General features: G+C 43.7%; 1 protein-coding gene across 2 annotated transcripts; it reads right to left on the bottom strand.

Moving 5' to 3' along the window:
- Positions 1 to 2,892: 2,892 nt before the first annotated feature.
- Positions 2,893 to 13,414, bottom strand: LOC311133307 (hyaluronidase-2-like). Of its 2 annotated transcripts, none has more exons than XM_084166808.1 (4): positions 12,107 to 13,414; positions 7,927 to 8,902; positions 5,285 to 5,374; positions 2,893 to 4,789 (listed from the first exon to the last, which is right to left on the bottom strand). In XM_084166808.1, exons 2-4 carry the CDS (start codon positions 8,884 to 8,886, stop codon positions 4,397 to 4,399), a joined length of 1,443 nt encoding a protein of 480 aa, XP_084022934.1. In that variant the 5' UTR covers positions 8,887 to 8,902; positions 12,107 to 13,414; the 3' UTR covers positions 2,893 to 4,396. The 2 variants fall into 2 exon arrangements, with proteins under 2 accessions (XP_084022934.1, XP_084022935.1); XM_084166809.1 differs by lacking the exon at positions 12,107 to 13,414 and adding an exon at positions 9,736 to 10,758.
- Positions 13,415 to 17,900: the final 4,486 nt, after the last annotated feature.

The following is a 17,900-nucleotide window of genomic DNA, read 5'->3' as shown; positions in this document are numbered from 1 at the left end:
CTTTACTATCTGAAGAGGCACCGTCTACTAAACTGTGTTGGACAAAGGAGTAAAATTATGGATTCATTCCGATATGGAACTGTTCAATAACTCCCTTTTGGGTTTGATCATCTGAGAGATTTAGAAGTGAAATTTAATTTAATTTTGTAAAACTTGTTGGTGTGTCTTTGTATATAGTGAGCTGTGGCTTGGTATCTTGTATTGTCTGGTTATTTAAATGTTTTTATAGACCCTCATAGCCATCACACCAGAGCCAGTGTTGCCAATATTAGACAGTTGCGCTATAGTAGTATTCCACTAGACGCAGACATCAGTTAAACATCTATTTTAGATTTTTGTCAACTAACGTGAATTCAACATGAAATCAACAAAACATTTCACCATGAAATTCCTGTGCGTTGATTACTTTTTGAAAATACGATACGTTTTCCACGTAGATTCAACGTCATCACATTGTTTCCACACAAAAAATCTATGTTGATTCAACCAGTTTTTGCCCAGTGGGATGGCTGGAAAAAAGCTATTTCCTTAAAACTGGTGCAGAAGAATGGAATGGTGTACCAAACCATATAAAATCCATCCCTACACTAGGGAGTTTTAAGATGGGAAAATAAATGGTTTATGGGCAAAATGCTTTAAAACTGCACAGGCTAAAAGAAAGTATAATTGTATCAATGAACATTACTTGGTCATCTATTTTATTCCTTTTGCTGTTTCCTCCCTATTGATGAGATGTATTTGAGATGTTATAATTAAGCAATAAAGCCCGACGGGGTGTGGTATATGGCCAATATACCACGGCTAAGGGCTGTTCTTAGGCGCAACGCAGCGTGCCTGGATACAGCCCTTAGCCCTGGTATATTGGCCATATACCACAAACTCCTGATGTGCCTTAATGATATTATAAACTGGTTACCAACGTAATTAGAACAGTAAACAAGTAATTATGCGTCATACCCGTGGTATATTTAAGCAATAAGGCCCGAGGGGGTGTGGTATATGGCCAATATACCACAGCTAAGGGCTGTTCTCACGCACGACGCAACGCGGAGTGCCTGGATACAGCCCTTAGTGGTGGTATATTGGCCATATACCACACCCCCTCGGGCCTTATTGCTGTTATAAACTGGTTACCAACGTAATTAGAGCAGTATAAATAAATGTTTTGTCATACCCATGGTATACGGTCTGATATACCACGGCTGTCAGCCAATCAGCATTCAGGGCTCAAACCACCCAGTTTATAATGTCTGTTACCATGGCTAAGGGCTGTATCCAGGCACTCTGCGTTGCGCTGTACATATGAACAGCCCTTAGCCCCCCTCTGGCCTTATTGCTTATATATACACCACGGCTTTCAGCATATCAACATCCAGGACCCAAACTACCCGTTTTATAATCTTGTGTATATTTTGTTTTCATGTATTTTCAAGGGTACCACAATGGAAATACGTTTTCAAACTTGTGGTTGTATTGTGTTTAAAAAAGTCAAATTGTATCATGCATTTTAACAATGAGAATTATAAAATCAAACGATAAATGTTGTTATCTTGTTTCCTGTATCGAATAACCACTGAAGAATGTGTATAGGACCAGGCATATATCTCCAAATATCCTTCAACATTTTGTTATTGTAGCAATTAGGAAGCTTGCATGCATATAGTATATTCTTACCTCTTTTGTAACATTTTGGAAATGAACAATGAAACAGATGTCGATGACCAATAAAACAAAGAGATGGTGTAATAAAAAAAACACTATATCCTTTTTGTTCCAAAGTGTCCACATGGAGTGGATCACAGAGCATCATTGTGGCCCAGACTTGTATAAGGAAAGATTAGAGGATGGTATTCATCCCTCACCATCCACACCTGGCGTTTCACAATGGCTTGGTTTTTTTCTCTTACATCTAACTCGTATTTGTTAAAAACGGCTTCTCTTTCTAAACAATTCATACCATACAGTTTACTCTCACATACAAGAAGGCAACTTTCACCGAAAAAGGGCAGAAGTAGGGATTTACATTTTCCTATCAATCTAAAAATGTTATAAAGGTCCTGTGAATTGGCTAAGATGTTATAGGGCTTTATTAACATGTTTGTTCATTATTGTTTTATTTACCTACCAACTACAGTAACAGCAGTCTTGCATTCACAGTCTATTGATTTATGGAATTCACATCTTGTCCACACATTGCCTTTAATAGTCCAATTGTACACACATCAATAGTATTACACGTGCCAAACGATTGGGATGCTGTTGAATGAGTGAACAGCAGTACCCTTGCTCCTGGGGGGTCGGAACTGGAAGATCGGGGGAGCTCGAAGTCTGGTTTTAGTTATAAAACAAGGCTTTCTCTGTACTCCCAGCCCAATAATATTGATTTTGGCACCATGAGATTACCCCCTTTATAAATGGAAGAGATCCCCAAAAATGGAGAGGGGAAAATGAGGAAAAGTTAAATGTTGGCAGGACAGAGGGGTAGGTGACTCAGGAGCACAAGGAACAGTTACCAAGGTGCGAAGGCCTTCATGTGAAAACCTTACCAGACACGTTATAGCCTGCTCCCCGGGCGCCTATGAGGCGATGACGTCGATTAAGGCAGCCCTTCGCACCTCTCTGATTCAGAAAGGTTGGGGTTAAATGCGGAAGACACATTTCGGTTGAATGCGTTCAGTTGTGCAACTGACTAGGTATCCCCTTTTCCCTTATTTTTCTAATGTCATTAAATCCAACTAGAACTAAATGTTGTGTCACTGTACTGATCATGAATAGTTAAAACAAACTTTTCCAAAATGTGTGTCAAACGTCTTACATGGTTTGCAACACGTGGTATGTGATTGTGAACTCTGACCCACCATGATGTTAATAACGACAGGACAACAGCACAACTCCAAGATACAAATTCATTGAGAGCCTTCTCATATTTCAAGTTTAATGTAATAAAAAGAAACTACTAATTACAATTACATCCAATGAACATGTAAGAGAGTAAATGAGAAGCATGTTTGGGACATAAATAAGAGCAGTGAAAATGACAGACCCACACTGAGGTCCGACTGTGGTCCCCTGAAGAAGCCCACGAGAGGACAAAGCCATTTTCTAAGGAATTTGGTTTCAGGCAACAGAAGGAAGAATAGAGTAAAGACAAAATGAGCAAAAGTGCTTTCAGCTTTGGTTTACAATCCTCACAGACAGTCAGAAAACATCTACACAGAGAAATAGTAGAGGCACTAGAATAAGGAACATGACCACAGACACGCTAGGCCAAACACACGTTGGACAGGCACCTCACACTGGCATACCGTCTTCTGTGCAGATGACTCGTGTGTTTACAAAATGTCGAAGAACATGTTGTGGGTTACAAACATTTCTTACATATTCCTAGACGAGTCGTTTCTTGTTAATGTGACTGAGGTGCTTCAAGTTTGCAAAAGCAGTCCGCGTGTGACACAGACAGCTATGTAGATGAAATGAGTTCCTTGCCACAATGCTAAGCCTTACTGAAGCTCGTGAATATTCAAATGAAGCAGTCTTTTCCAAATATTCCAGTTATTTTCCACAGCAACATTAGAGGCATAAAAAAAATAAGACCGTAGAAAAAGAGACCATTACAAAAAGATGCTGGGGAAAAAAAACACATTTTTCCTTGCCGTATCTGCAGTTCGGCCAGATCAGAACTGGGTGAGGGTGTAGCCGTCTAGCCGAGAGGTAGGACTATCAAAGCACAGGTCTCTTTGGACAGAAGCTTCACAGTAGCAGTCTCTTTGTAGAAAAGTAGCATTCTTGTGTGATGCGTTAGGTTCTCTGTTGTTGAAAATTCTCAATTCCCTCATGAGTAAGTTTCAACATCAGTAAAAAGAGAGAGGAACGGGCCTCCCGAGTGGCGCAGGGTTCTAAGGCACTGCATCGCAGTGCTAGAGGCGTCACTACAGACCCGGGTTCGATCCCGGGCTGTATCACAATTGGCCCAGCGTCGTCCGGGTTAGGTTAGGGGAGGGTCTTAGTTCTAATTCTGGCTGTTAGCTCCAGATGTCTTCCAGCTCGGTGAAGGGAGGGATAGATCACTTCAGTATAGACCTTTATTTCTGCCACACCTGAAGCGCACCCACTCACTAAAAACAGAAAGTCAAAATAGAAGGCTTATTGTTTTCCCCACTTCAGATGCTGTCCCTTTAGCTTGTGTGGGTAACTGAAGGGTATCCTTCATCCTGTTGAGAGGCAGGCACTCCCATGTCCTCTCCTCCATGGATCAGTCCCACAGAGCAGCTAGTGCCCATCCCTGACCAGGAAGCCCCCTGAGCCCCAGTAGAGGCCAGGACTAAAACCAGGACCACGGTGTGGTTGTTGTGGCTTCCCCCATATTGCACGTTGTCAGCTCCTGCGCCTCCCAGCCTCAGTGGAGCACAGTGAGAAGCCCCAGAGGGAGCAGCAGAGTCAGTACAGACCGGACTCTCCAGACAGGGGCAGCACCACTCTTCCCTAGCTCTCTCTGGGCACAGCCCTCGCCCTTGTACCCACTGTAGCACTGGCACTGGAAGTGTTGCCGGTACTCAGCCAGCTCCCCCTGGCCTAGTTGCCCCGTCACCTTCAGCCCCCCCCCCTGGCTGCTGATAATGTGGGTGAGGGGGCTGAGGTGCAGGTAAGCATCAGTGTCTGAGTGTTTGCGGAGGCAGCGGCCATGTAAGCCGCACAACTTCTGACTGCACAGTTCTGCTGCTGTGGAGACGTTGAGTAGGTACCGGCCCAGCGGACCCCGGAGGTACTCACTCAGACTGGAGCAGCTGGCCTGGAGAGAGAGAGACACAAACATACAGAGGCGCAGACTCAGAATGGAATGGAAAGGAGAAACAAAGTGGGGAATTGGAGGTCAAGTGTGATACTGGGCAAACAGAGACACCAACACATGTTAACATTTAATGTGGATAGACAGGAAATAGTAATTACATAGTAGCTACAGAGGGGAACACCAGACTGATGACAAACTAGGCATAGTCTATGAATGATCAAATAGGGGATGTGTCCCAAATGGCAGCCTATTCTCTACAGGGCCCTGGTCAAAAGTAGTGCACTATGTAGGGAATATGGTGCCATTTAGGAAACACCCCAATTCGAACATTCATAGATTATGCATAGTTTGAGTCATGTAGGGAATCTTCATGGAGAACACTCACATTGCTGCAGCCGTATGTATGTTACAGAGGGGAACACCAGACAGAGGACTCAAACTAGGCTATGCATAATCTATGAATGATTAAATAGCTTGAGTGATGAGAACACTCACGTTGCTGCTGGCGTAGGTATGGTCTCCCCAGACGATGACCCCAGATGCTCCCAGGGCTACACTCTCCCCAATGGTGGACACCAAGTCTGTCTGCACACACACAATCTCACACACACACACACACACACACACACACACAGAGAGAAACAAGTTCAGTATGGCAGTCAGCAGCCCATTATGAACATACTGGCCATGTTTGAGATCGACTTCATTGCAGTCGGCGACGACCCGTCAAATCATAATGAGTAGTCATCATGTTTCAAGGTGATTTGTAGTTCAGTCAGTCTGCAGTGGCTGACTACAATGACATTGCATGTAATCGATCCGAATCACACGCACTGCCCTGCCCTCTATGAACAGGAACACACACACATCATTTAATCATTTATTTAACACTGACCAGCTGAGCTGACCCACACCCTTTACAGTTCATGTAGATGATGAGGTCACATTATATGGAAAAGATGATGATGGTGATTCAGAATGGAATGTCAGAGGAACTGACAGATATCTCTTTACTCCTTGGTTTAGACACAGACACCAGATGTGTCACTCTCCCACGCACATCCTTTCTCTCCAACACATCCTTATGGAGGCTTCAGACACACAAAGTAAGAAATGAAGCATGGTACAACATATAGGCTAACCATGATGTCTCGTTCATTCAGAATAATCTTACACACACATTCTGTCTCTCCCTCTCCCACCCAGTGTGTCTGAGGGAAGAGTGGTCCAGTGGGAAAGTAAACACTGATGCCCTGGCTGCCTGACAGCACCTCATTCATCCACACACACAACCAACCTCCCTGCACACACACACACACACACATTAGTATCAACCTCTCCAACCGCACCCCCTCAGCACACGCACACAACCAACCTCTCATTTCATCTATCCTGTCTCAATTGTCTCTTGACTCACTACTCGGTGAATTAGTCTAACTCCCCTCTTCTATCCCTTGGTGAAACAGCTGCAGGAAAGTTAATGAAAGCTGATGACAGAAATGGAAACCAGCAAACAAACGTCACTCTCCAGATGAGCAATGGAGTTTTTCCACAGGGTTTTCAATAGAGTGGTTAAACAGTACATCCACATGTACACACACACACCAATGCATGCATGCACACACACACAAACAATGGAAATTCACTTGAACTTGGGGACAGTCTGTCTGCCTTCCTGCATTTGTCCTAATCAGAGCAAAACTGGACAGTAAGGAGCCAAGGGAATTATTTTGACTAGGTTAATGGCTCTACTATGGCCTAATCAATTCATTCATGACTCTGGTGTGGGTAATAATCAGTTGCTGCTTGAGATAAAGTATTTTATGCACAATGTGTGTTTTCTCTCCCGCTTAGTTATTGGAAAGTTGGCCATGGGTAATGATATTTGGTGTAGAAACCGCAGAGAGACATATTTAGGTTTCAGGGAAAACACAGGCAGCCCTGTGTTGCTGGACATGCGAAGCTCGGTCATGTATGGGTGTGTATGTGCGCATGCCAATGTTCTGTATTTAGCCTTGACATATTAGCATGGGTTTCTTTAACACTACGATCCAGACAACAAAGCATTCAAATCATTATGGGCCGGTTTCAGCATTTTGGCAATGAGACCCTTTATCTACTCCCCCAGAGTCTGTTGAACTCATGGATACCATTTGTATGTCTCTGTGTCCAGTATGAAGAAGGTTAGAGGTCGTTTCGTGAGCCAATGCTAACTAGTGTTAGCGCAATGACTGGAAGTCTATGGGTATCTACTAGCATGAGTAATTAGCAACCTTTTTCAAACTGCACGCAGAGACATAAAAATGGTATCCATGAGTTCATCAGACTCTAGGGAAGTAGATAAAGGGTCTCATTGCCAAAATGCTGAAGTATCCCTTTAATTTGTGTCCAGGAAACCGGCCCATAATGATTTGAATGCTTTGTTGTCTGGATCGTAGTGTTAAAGAAACCCATGCTAATATGTCAAGGCTAAATACAGAACATTGGCATGCGCACACACACACCCATACATGACCGAGCTTCGCATGTCCAGCAACACAGAGCTGCCTGTGTTTTCCCTGAAACCTAAATATGTCTCTCTGCGGTTTCTACACCAAATATCATTACCCATGGCCAACTTTCCAATAACTAAGCGGGAGAGAACACACCCATTGTGCACAAAATACTGTATCTCAAGCAGCAACTGATTCTTGATTATTGCCAAAATCCCGAAGTATCCCTTTAAACTTAGTCCTGAACTAAATAACATGGTCAATAGAGAATCTCCATTGAGAACGCTTTTTAGTCCAGGACTAGGCTTCATCTGTGTCTGTGAAACCACCAGACCTATATTTCTAGGCCCTGGTTAGAGTAACACTTGCCTTGTAAGACCAGAGGGGACTGACAGACTCTAGTATATCACTCAGACTGCACTCTTGGTTAACATGTTGAAACGTGATTCTAAATACATCAGGATTAATTCAGTCTCACACACACTTTCTCGACCAAAAACAGTTGTGGTAAGAGGCAGCTGAGAATTTCAAAGCTACTGTGTAACAGAGATATCAGGTCTCTGAACAGCACAAGTTATGGTCACAATGAGTAGGCTAATCATATCCATAGGGACAGAATCAGGCCTATAACATGGGCCCTCTCACCTCAGTCAGCGGAGTCAGCTCGTTGGAATACGTAGGCCGGGTATAGACGAAGACAGGCCGTGCCAGCCCGTCGCCCGTCGATGCCAGACGCATCCCCTCCTTCACCCGGTTGCGGACAAACTGCCGCCCAAACGTGGTGGAGCGCAGCACCGTGCTCATGTAGACAGATGGGAACAGGGCCGTGCTCTCAGTCCACAGCCAGGTCAGCTGGTCATTGCGGCCCACCTCCACGTCAGGGCATCGGCCCGTGTAGTTCTCCATGCCGCTCCGATAGTCATGGTTGTAGCAGTCTGGAAACAGGTAGAACCCCCACAGCTGGTTGGGCCGCAGGCTCTTGGCCAGCCGCAAGGTCTCCAGCATGAACTTCTGGGCCGACAGCTCAAACTCCTGCTGGGCCACTTTCCCCACGCGCTCCAGGGGCCACGCCGGGTTTTTGTTGGCCACCAGTTGCCGGGATCGGTTCCGGTATACGTCCTTGATGTCCCAGTTGCGGATCCACAGCGGACGCCACTCCTCCCAGTCGATGACGGCGAGGCCTTTGGCGTTTGGTTCACTTATGTACTTGTGAACACCTTCGGGCATCTTCTCGTGGTGCTGCGTGAGGCTGGCGGCCTGTGGGAGTCCACCGTTCACCGTGGTGCCATCACGCTCGTAATACGGGTACAGCCCTAACCGGTCCTTATAGAAGATGGTGAGGTTTTGTCTGACAAAGCCCTCGTTGGGCGACGCCACAATCTGGAACTGCTCCAGCGGGAAATGCACACCGTGACGGGGGCGGCAGTCCTCTGTCGGGGCATTCCAGGCGAGGAGCAAAGGCTTCTGGGAGAACAGGGGCCATCTAGTGGGCTTCAGCTCTTTAGCTCCGAGGACATTCCAGGGAGTGAGCAGAGCCAGGAGCAGCAGTATCAGCCAGAGCAACTGGCCAATCAGGGCCAGGAGAGAGTGAGGCGCTACCCCCATGGCCACCTTCTCTGCCCTGGAAGAGAGCCACAATGTCAATGTAGGTCTTTAAAAATCACAGCCTAGGAAATTAGTTTCTCCAATTCCTCAGTTTCTTTGTACAGACTATATATGCTGAATGAAATGGCATGTTTACTTAATATACATGGTCTCCAGGCGCCCTCACAAACTATTTCTAACTGTGTTATGTAATAATACGCCTTGAGCAAGAGTGTGTGTGTTTTCAACTGCAAATCAGCATTAATGTCCTTTTATAACACTGATTGGCACACATATGGTAGGAGATTGCCAACCATTATGACATGGCTAGCTTGTAGGATATCTATGAAATGTAAGAGAGTATCTTGGTACTACTCTTCATAGTAACATTGTTGCAAGGTCATTTAGGCCTACAGTAAATAACACAAACAAAAGACAGACACAAAACTGGCTGCCAATGCATGGGGAGATAATATATTATTTCTGTCCATGTCATTCTAGACAAAAAGATACTGATGACTGCATTTTACCCTGTTTTTGGCGTTTCTGCTGTCCTCGAAACTAATAATACGCTCAAAAATACTCACCAGTTTAACACAATGTGAATGATTATCATTACTCGCTAATTCGTAAATAAGTCATTATATGCATACCAAATTCACCACAAACTAGTACGAACACGCGTTGTAGTTGTACACGCGCACAAAGTTATCACGAGCTAGTTTCACAGTCCTTGCATTTCCTCGTTACATTGTAGCCAAACTCAATAGAACGGAAAAGTGAATGATACAGTTGCGAACTGTGCAATAATGTTACACTACTTGCTACTGTAGCAACACAAGTTTCACTAATTGACCAAGGGAATCTTACCGTAGCAGACGACTAGATCAGGACAGCGGTTTCAAACAAAAAACGAAATAGAAGACTCTGCCGACATCCTGGTATACATATCCCCTCATGATGGAAATATTCCACCAACCTTCTTTCTAATAACATATTATAATCAATCAATTTTTCGTGAAAAATCCCATCTTGCCAACAACGCATCGCGCCCAGTTCTAAGTAGAGAAACGATGCGATGTGCTAAGAGTTCGGCACTGCTCGATCCATTCTACGGGAAAGGGGGGATACGTTCAGAAATTGACGTCAATGTTGAGGCCACTTCGTCGTGATAAGGAGTAATACATATATTTCATTGGACTAATTAACGTCAATATATATATTGTTGTATGTTAAAGACATACTAATGTATTTGTAGCGTTTTTGGTTTGATGTTTGCTTACGATCACCCCTTTTAAATGTCTTCAAATTTAGCTGAGGGGTAGGATATCACTGGCACTGCTTGAGTTGAACAGCTGAAAGACTAGTTAGTCTATAAATACTACGTGTTATAGGAGTGTGGATTTTCACTTTAAACGAGCAAATGAACGTTATTGGAAGTAGATTACTTTTAGACTGTGTGTTTGTTATAATTCAGTCATCTTAATGTAGTCCTTACTGATACTTTTCAGGAATTGAAAAGCTATGTGACCATAATCTTTCAAATCTTTCAGGAAACTGAAATAAAGCTTACAGCTGTCTAACTACATCCACAAATCCACAGCTCACCCGCTAGGAAGCAGGATGTCCGCTGAGGACATAGCTACTGTTCCTGTGAAAGTTGGGAGCGACCACTGACTCCATGCGGGGTCAAACTTATGAAGGGGAAAGCGTCTCTCATGACTGCTGACCACGCAGGATAAGACAGCAGGAATTTATCGCTCTCTTTCTCACTCTGTTTGCTTGTTCGCAGATGTAATTTAAGTACAGGGAACACAGAAGACCATACAATTTTAAGTCACCTGGGATACCTACATTTACGTCATTTAGCAGACGCTCTTATCCAGAGCGACTTACAGTTAGTGCATACATTATTCTTTTTTTTTTTTTTTTCATACTGGACCCCCGTGGGAATCGAACCCACAACCCTGGCGTTGCAAACGCCTACCTCCCTGCCGGCCATTCCCTCCCCTACCCTGGACGACGCTGGGCCAATTGTGCGCAGCCCCATTGGTCTCCCGGTTGCGGCCGGCTACAGCAGAGCCTGGATTCGAACCAGGATCTCTAGTGGCACAGGTAGCACTGCGATGCAGTGCCTTAGACCACTGCGCCACTCGGGAGTAACCTAAAAGAGTTACCTAAAAGTAACGTATCATGTAAACGGGGTCTGCCTGCTTTACATCAGTGCCAGGTGCATCTGTCTGTAGTCTGGTCACCACTGAATGTCCATGGTTTAAAGCCTTGCCCTCTCCTCCTCTCTAAGACCTGTGGAGCAGGCAGTAATCAGGAGTTGCTACTAACTAACACACACCTGGAGGTAACATACAGTAGTAATGAAGCCACCGTGCTTCTACCTCTTCATTGCTTAATTGTCTTTGGGGTTTTAGGCTGGGTTTCTGTATAACCACTTTGTGACAACTGCAGATGTAAAAGGGGCTTTATAAATACATTTGATTGAATGATTGACCACAGTAGAATGCATTTAGCGCAATGCAATCAGTGCCTTAGTATGCCACCCACACACAGCTAGGCAACTACAGGCACAGATGTGTGGTGCTTTGAAGTCTGGCCTGGGGTCCACTGTTGTGAAATCCATGGCCTGCCGCCAATCCAGACAGGAACAAAGCATTCAGCAAACCAGAGAGGATTTGACTGAGTGTTTTTGAGGGGCGGGGCAGAATGACAAAGATGTTGTGGGAATGTGTTTTGTAGTTTAAAGTAGCTACAGCTATCCAGGGAAGAAACTCTCTAGAGGGGAAGTTTAGGGATGGATTTGTTTTACGCTACACTCCCTAACTGATAGCATGCTAACAAAACCCAACTTTTAGACAATAATCTCCCATGCATAGACTACACACACACTAAACAGCTATGAAAATGCTGAAAATAAATGTTAGAGGAATTTGGAATATTATCAAATTAAAATTACTTAACACACTGAGGCCTATGTGTGATATGTTTAGACATTTTACAAAAGGCATCAATGTGATGTGCCTCCTGTCATAGCAGACTATGACAAACTGTGTCTGAAATGCAGCTGGTAATCAACCCTGGGTAATTGATTCAGGAGTAGAGCACATTAATTTTAGATGATGGATACATGCATAGTAAGAAATGGAGTAAAATAAATAAATAGGAATGCAGACAAATGTGTGATAATCAGTTGTTGAATGAATCGGTCTCTAAAGTTTTTCCCACTTACCCAACAGAGGCTAGAGTCCTTTTCCTTTCAAATCCACCGAAGAGGACTGGATGTGTAGTACAGACCAGTTTCTTTCCCCCCTATAGTGTTGGCTAAAGTGTCCTGGATCCTCCTGCATTGACAATCCTTTGAGTGTGCCAGTAGTTAAATGCAGAGGTCCAGCCTCACATCTTATTTCAACCTCTGACAGACCCCACCTCTGTCCTGCCCACGCAACCATGCCAAATAGACACCAGGTTCATGAACTCAATACAATATAACTCACCACTCTCACCAAGGTTAGGGTCAGTTAGGCTTAGGGCTCAAACAAACCAGAAGGTACTTCCTTCCCTCTCATGCTCACAAGAGTTAATTCTGCCCTATCCCTTCATTTAATGGTAAACTGCCAGGTTGTTGGATCAGGTATTAAACTAGGTATACATTCTGAGGCATAAAGATTACTTATTTTACAAGACCAATTATTAGAAGACAATCCCCAAAGGCCCAAACCCTACAAAAATCCTGTGTGTGTGTGTGTGTTAAGGCACATGGTAGGGTTTAGTGTTGAAGCCAGGGGCTTCCTTTGTTTTTGTCACTGATCATCTGACTGCAGTACGACCTCAAGCGTCTCCCATTGTCCAGCTATTGTCCAGCTCAGGGTATACAGTTCAGTCTGACTCTGTACTGGGAGGAAGGGTATGCCTGGGGTCACATACACATACACACACATACACGATAACGCTTGGAGCTAGCGTGAGAAGTCTCCGGCAACCCATAGTTTTCAGTCTAATCAGCACTTTAAAGGCTGTGGAAAGTACATTAAAATGATCATGAATGTGCATTCTGTTCTTTGCATTGGATATTTTGGGTGACTGTTGACACAAAAGACCTCTGTGGTAGGAACATTGCCACTTTGTGCTGCATTGTGTTGAGCCTTATATAATAGTCACTTTCTCGTTGTGTGATAGACCCTGTCCTCAATGTGTCCCTGTATAGGCAGAAACAAAAGCTGCTTTTATACGCTGGGCATAAGCAACAGTTCCTAGGTCATAGATCAAAGCCGATAACAGTCACTAAACTAAGAAGCTAGGCTTGTGAATAATCATCAGTGCCAGTTAGTGGGGTTGGTGCTGAAGTGAGATGAATAAGGGTAAAAATAGGGTAATAATCCCAGTATTAACTATGATCATCAAGTTCTGATCTTCAACAGGTTACTCAGTCTGAAATATATGTAGGGTTTAGCAGTACCTTTGTACTAGTCTCGTGCTATCAGACATCACACCATATTCTAGTTTGTTTCTATGGATAAAAACTGGCAGCTTCATTAAATAGTACCCGCAAAACACCAGTCTCAACGTCAACAGTGAAGAGGCGACTCCGGGATGCTGACTTTCTAGGCAGAGTTGCAAAGAAAAAGCCATATCTCAGACTGGCCAATAAAAAAAAAAGATTAAGATGGGCAGTCTGAGATATGGCTTTTTCTTTGCAACTCTGCCTAGAAGGTCAGCATCCCGGAGTCGCCTCTTCACTGTTGACGTTGAGACTGGTGTTTTGCGGGTACTATTTAATGAAGCTGCCAGTTGAGAACCTGTGAGGTGTCTGTTTCTCAAACTAGACACTCTAATGTATTTGTCCTCTTGTGCACCGGGGCCTCCCACTCCTCTTTCTATTCTCATTAGAGCCAGTTTGCGCTGTTGTGTGAAGGGAGTAGTACACAGCGTTGTACGAGATCTTCAGTTTCTTGGCAATTTCTCACATGGAATAGCCTTCATTTCTCAGAACAAGAATAGACTGACGAGTTTCAGAAGAAAGTTATTTGTTTCTGGCCATTTTGAGCCTGTAATCAAACCCACAATTGCTGATGCTTCAGATACTCAACTAGTCTCAAGAAGGCCAGTTTTATTACTTCTTTAATCAGCACAACAGTTTTCAGCTGTGCTAACATAATTGCAAAATGGTTTTCTAATGATCAATTAGCCTTTTAAAATGATAAACTTGGATAAAAACACAACGTGCCATTGGAACACAGGACTGATGGTTGCTGATAATGGGCCTCTGTACGCCTATGTAGATATTCCATTAAAAATCAGCCGTTTCCAGCCACAATAGCCATTTACAACATTAACAATGTCTATACTGTATTTCTGATCAATTTGATGTTATTTTAATGGACAAAAAAATTGCTTTTCTTTCGAAAACAAGGACATTTCTAAGTGACCCCAAACTTTTGAACGGTAGTGTAACTCGAGACGAGACAGGGCCAGTTCAAAGACTCCTGTCTGACTGTCCTGCAGGGAGAATGTCACCTTTGACCCCACAGGTCTGTTAGGACATAAGAGATGGCCAGGAATACTGGAAAATGGCTTCTAGTCTGTCTTTGGCTTTCGTTTGCTTTCCTATCCTTAGCTTTTCTGAAGTGTTTACGTTTGTTTACAGTTTGGTTGGCTCCAGTCCCACCCACAAACATGTTTCATGGTAATTCACTAATTGCAACATTATGCCAAATTCTTTGAAATTTCAATTACAAAAGGAGCACTATGCAAAACATTCTGAAGGGAGTGCCTCGCTATATGACAGCCAGGGACAGAAAAAATTATGATTCCCGGAAGTGGGATGCTAGAAAGACATCTTCTTCTATTAATACTTGTTCTTTCCCTGAACTGAAAGAAAAATGTCCTCCAGTGGGAATGGACATTGAGTTTCCTCATAAATACTCTGAGACTGCCACAGTAGGCATATATTATGTGAAATAATAACAATATGCTTGTATAAAAGCCAACATGAAGAAATAGGACACTCATGATCCCTTTTCGTTTAACCCAAAGATAATTTGGGATTTCTTGAAAGCCCCACAGAAAGATTATGAAGTTCAGAACACAACCTACCTGTGCATAGCCCTTCACCAAACCTCTGGAATATTATTCTAGTTTATTCTATCTTTGTGGAAAAGTGCAGCGAAACAACAGTTCACTGTTGTTTAATCTCCCTCCTGTGACGCAGTACACAGCGACTCACCGCAGAGTTTTTTGTACGCTGAAAAGACAAGAACAAAACCTTGTATAAAAGTAATAAAGTGAAGTGGATCATGACCCAGCATTCTTTTATCCTCTAAGCAGACAATAACACAGACCTCTTTGCAGGACAAACACACACACTCAACATACACTTTCAGATGGGCAAAGAACAGGGTTATAAAAGACACCTGGGTCATTCCATGTCATTTCAGTAAGCCATGACATCCACCATCTCAATAAAATAATGTTGCAGGAATGCTAATCTTAACTGTTTCTAACAGAAACATTTTCAGAACTATCTGAAATGGTGGGTGTAGAAAACCTATTTATTGTGCTTTTTGGAGGTGGAACGACCCACCTTCCTCATGAGTAATAAATAGGGAAAAGGTATGAGAGTGAAAGGTAGCCCCACGAACACAAACACACCCACCAATATACCCGCTCAAACAACCCTGGTGAGAGTTGCCCTCTGCTGTTTCCTGTGCAGTACACTCTTAGAAAAAAAGGTGCTATCTAGAACCTAAAAGGGTTCTTCGGCTGTCCCCATAGGAGAACCCTTTGAAGAACCCTTTTTGGTTCCATGTAAAACCTTTTCCACAGAGGGTTCTACATGGAACCCAAAAGGGTTCTACCTGGAACCAAAAATGGTTGTCCTATGGAGACAGCTGAAGAACCCTTTTGGAACCCTTTTTTTTAAAGAGTGTAGTTGGGGTCGTTTCCTCCACCATGTGTAGACGTCAGTGACATCTTCCCCAGGTTTCAATTTCCCCTCTTAGCATGTCCAGACCCATAGAGGACGGGGGACAGGAAGATGCCTTCCAAAACAACAGGAACATTGGTGGACTGTGGCTGCAACGACTGCGTGACACAGACGACCGCACGTCAGCACAGTACCCGCCAGTGTGACACCAGGGCCAAGGACATGCCACATGCTGTTGCTCAACATAGTGGTATTGCCCTGGGTGCAATCTACAGCTGCCAACTGTACCAAGGTCAAGGGCACACACAGACTCACACTTGTGTAAACACAGAGCTTCACAGCCTTCAATAGTTTCACAATGTGAGATGCAAAACAATGTCTCTCAAGCCTGTCAACAAGATCTAATGTTAACCTCTTGTCGTGAAATAATGTTTTAAGTAGTGCCTTTAGTCATTTTATCTACAATCAACATCTACAATTCACTTTTCATAGACACAATTTATTGGATGACAATTACAACTTTTCAAGTAGTGCACCCCAGACTACACATGCTCAGATCAGTGGTAGAGAACGGCAGCAGAAGCAGCCTCTGTGGCGTCTATCCACTGCTCTGAAGTCGAATGAAGTCACAGTGTAAGTTCTGTGGGTAATCTGCTAGCAATCAGACAAACACAATTTACAACAGAACGGCATGCTATGTGCAACACACACACACACCCTCCAACCTAGAATAGTGACAGAGTGGAAGGACCACTTGAGAAGTTATTTATAATATGTAGAAACACACCCTCACATGATTGATGAACTCCATCCTCTCCTCCCAGACACTGTACCACCCTGGTTGTCAAGAATGAGTTAATGGGCTTGTTCGATATTGCAGCCAGCCTTGCAGGCGACTGCTGACTGACTGATCTACAAATAACCTTGCATCATAAATAACTACTCAATATTATTTGCAGATCAGTCAGTCACAATTGACTGAAAATGCATCACATCGGCTGCAATGTCAAACAAGCCCAATCACTTTCCTAACAGTGTACAAGGTTTTTTATAATATGGCTTGACACTGCAGGAGTCATCTGTGCCCAGAACTCAAGCACAGTCTAGATTTTACCACTGTGTATACCTCTTCCATGGAGCTCAGAGTTAACTAAGGATACAAGAAGCAATTTATCAGACAAAAGTCCATAACACAGACAGACATGATGGGCCCATATGGTATAGATTATAAGATTAGAAACTCCCACCCCTTACCCAATTAAAACCCATCTTACTGTTTCCAGGGAGCTCAGAGTCTGTCCTCAGAAGGAAATGAGATACTACAGGGGACCCGTGTGTGGGAGAGTAGCCAATGGGGGCTCTGAAATTAAATTAATGTCCCCCTAAGAGGCAGGCTAGAGAGGTGTGTGTCTGTGGACATGGTGATTCAATACTGGTCCTCTGTAGCTCAATTGGTAGAGCATGGCGCTTGTAACGCCAGGGTAGTGGGTTCGATCCCCGGGACCACCCATACGTAAAAATGTATGCACACATGACTGTAAGTCGCTTTGGATAAAAGCGTCTGCTAAATGGCATATTATTATTATTATTATAACACGATCTGGCCCAATGTTGATCTTTTCCACTTTCAGGGAGAGGTCTGGAAGTTACACCCGTTAGATAGGGCAGGCTTCCTCCACTTCAATACGACTGGCTGATAATGGCTGATAATGCAATCATCTGTACAGCGTCTGAAAATGTCCCTTGGAGCAATGCTCTCATCGGTTGGTCAGTACAATGGTGTTGTATTGGGCAGAGATATTATTTTTTTGGGTGGGCGGGGGGAATCGCCTTTCTATTGGGGTCGCTAGGGGAAACGCTTGAGCCAATCACTAGTACTGGAGGCTAAAGGGCAAAGATCCTGCAGAATCAAATGACAAATACTCCCTCGTGGCTGAATCAGGCACTACTACTGTTACGAAACCAATAACTAGCCTATGGATATTGTTGTCCTTGCTTTGTCTAGGGTTCCTAGGCCTAGTTACATTGTATGTAACCTGAGTGAATGTGTGCATTTATATACTGAACAAAAATATAAACACAACATGCAACAATTTCAAAG

The sequence above is a fragment of the Coregonus lavaretus genome, assembly GCF_964263955.1.
Source record: "Coregonus lavaretus genome assembly, chromosome: 8".
NCBI classification, from domain to species: domain Eukaryota; kingdom Metazoa; phylum Chordata; class Actinopteri; order Salmoniformes; family Salmonidae; genus Coregonus; species Coregonus lavaretus.
The sequence above is the reverse complement of the archived record's forward strand: the minus strand, read 5'-3'. Positions and strand labels throughout refer to the sequence as shown.

Coding starts and splice junctions, on each gene's coding strand:
- LOC311133307 (XM_084166808.1), bottom strand. CDS start 8,886: ATGGGGGTAGCGCCTCACTCTCTCCTGGCCCTGATTGGCCAGTTGCTC. Junction 5,375..7,926: donor AGCTGACTCCGCTGACTGAG/GTGAGAGGGCCC, acceptor GTGTGTGTGCAG/ACAGACTTGGTGTCCACCAT. Junction 4,790..5,284: donor ATACCTACGCCAGCAGCAAC/GTGAGTGTTCTC, acceptor CTCTCTCTCCAG/GCCAGCTGCTCCAGTCTGAG.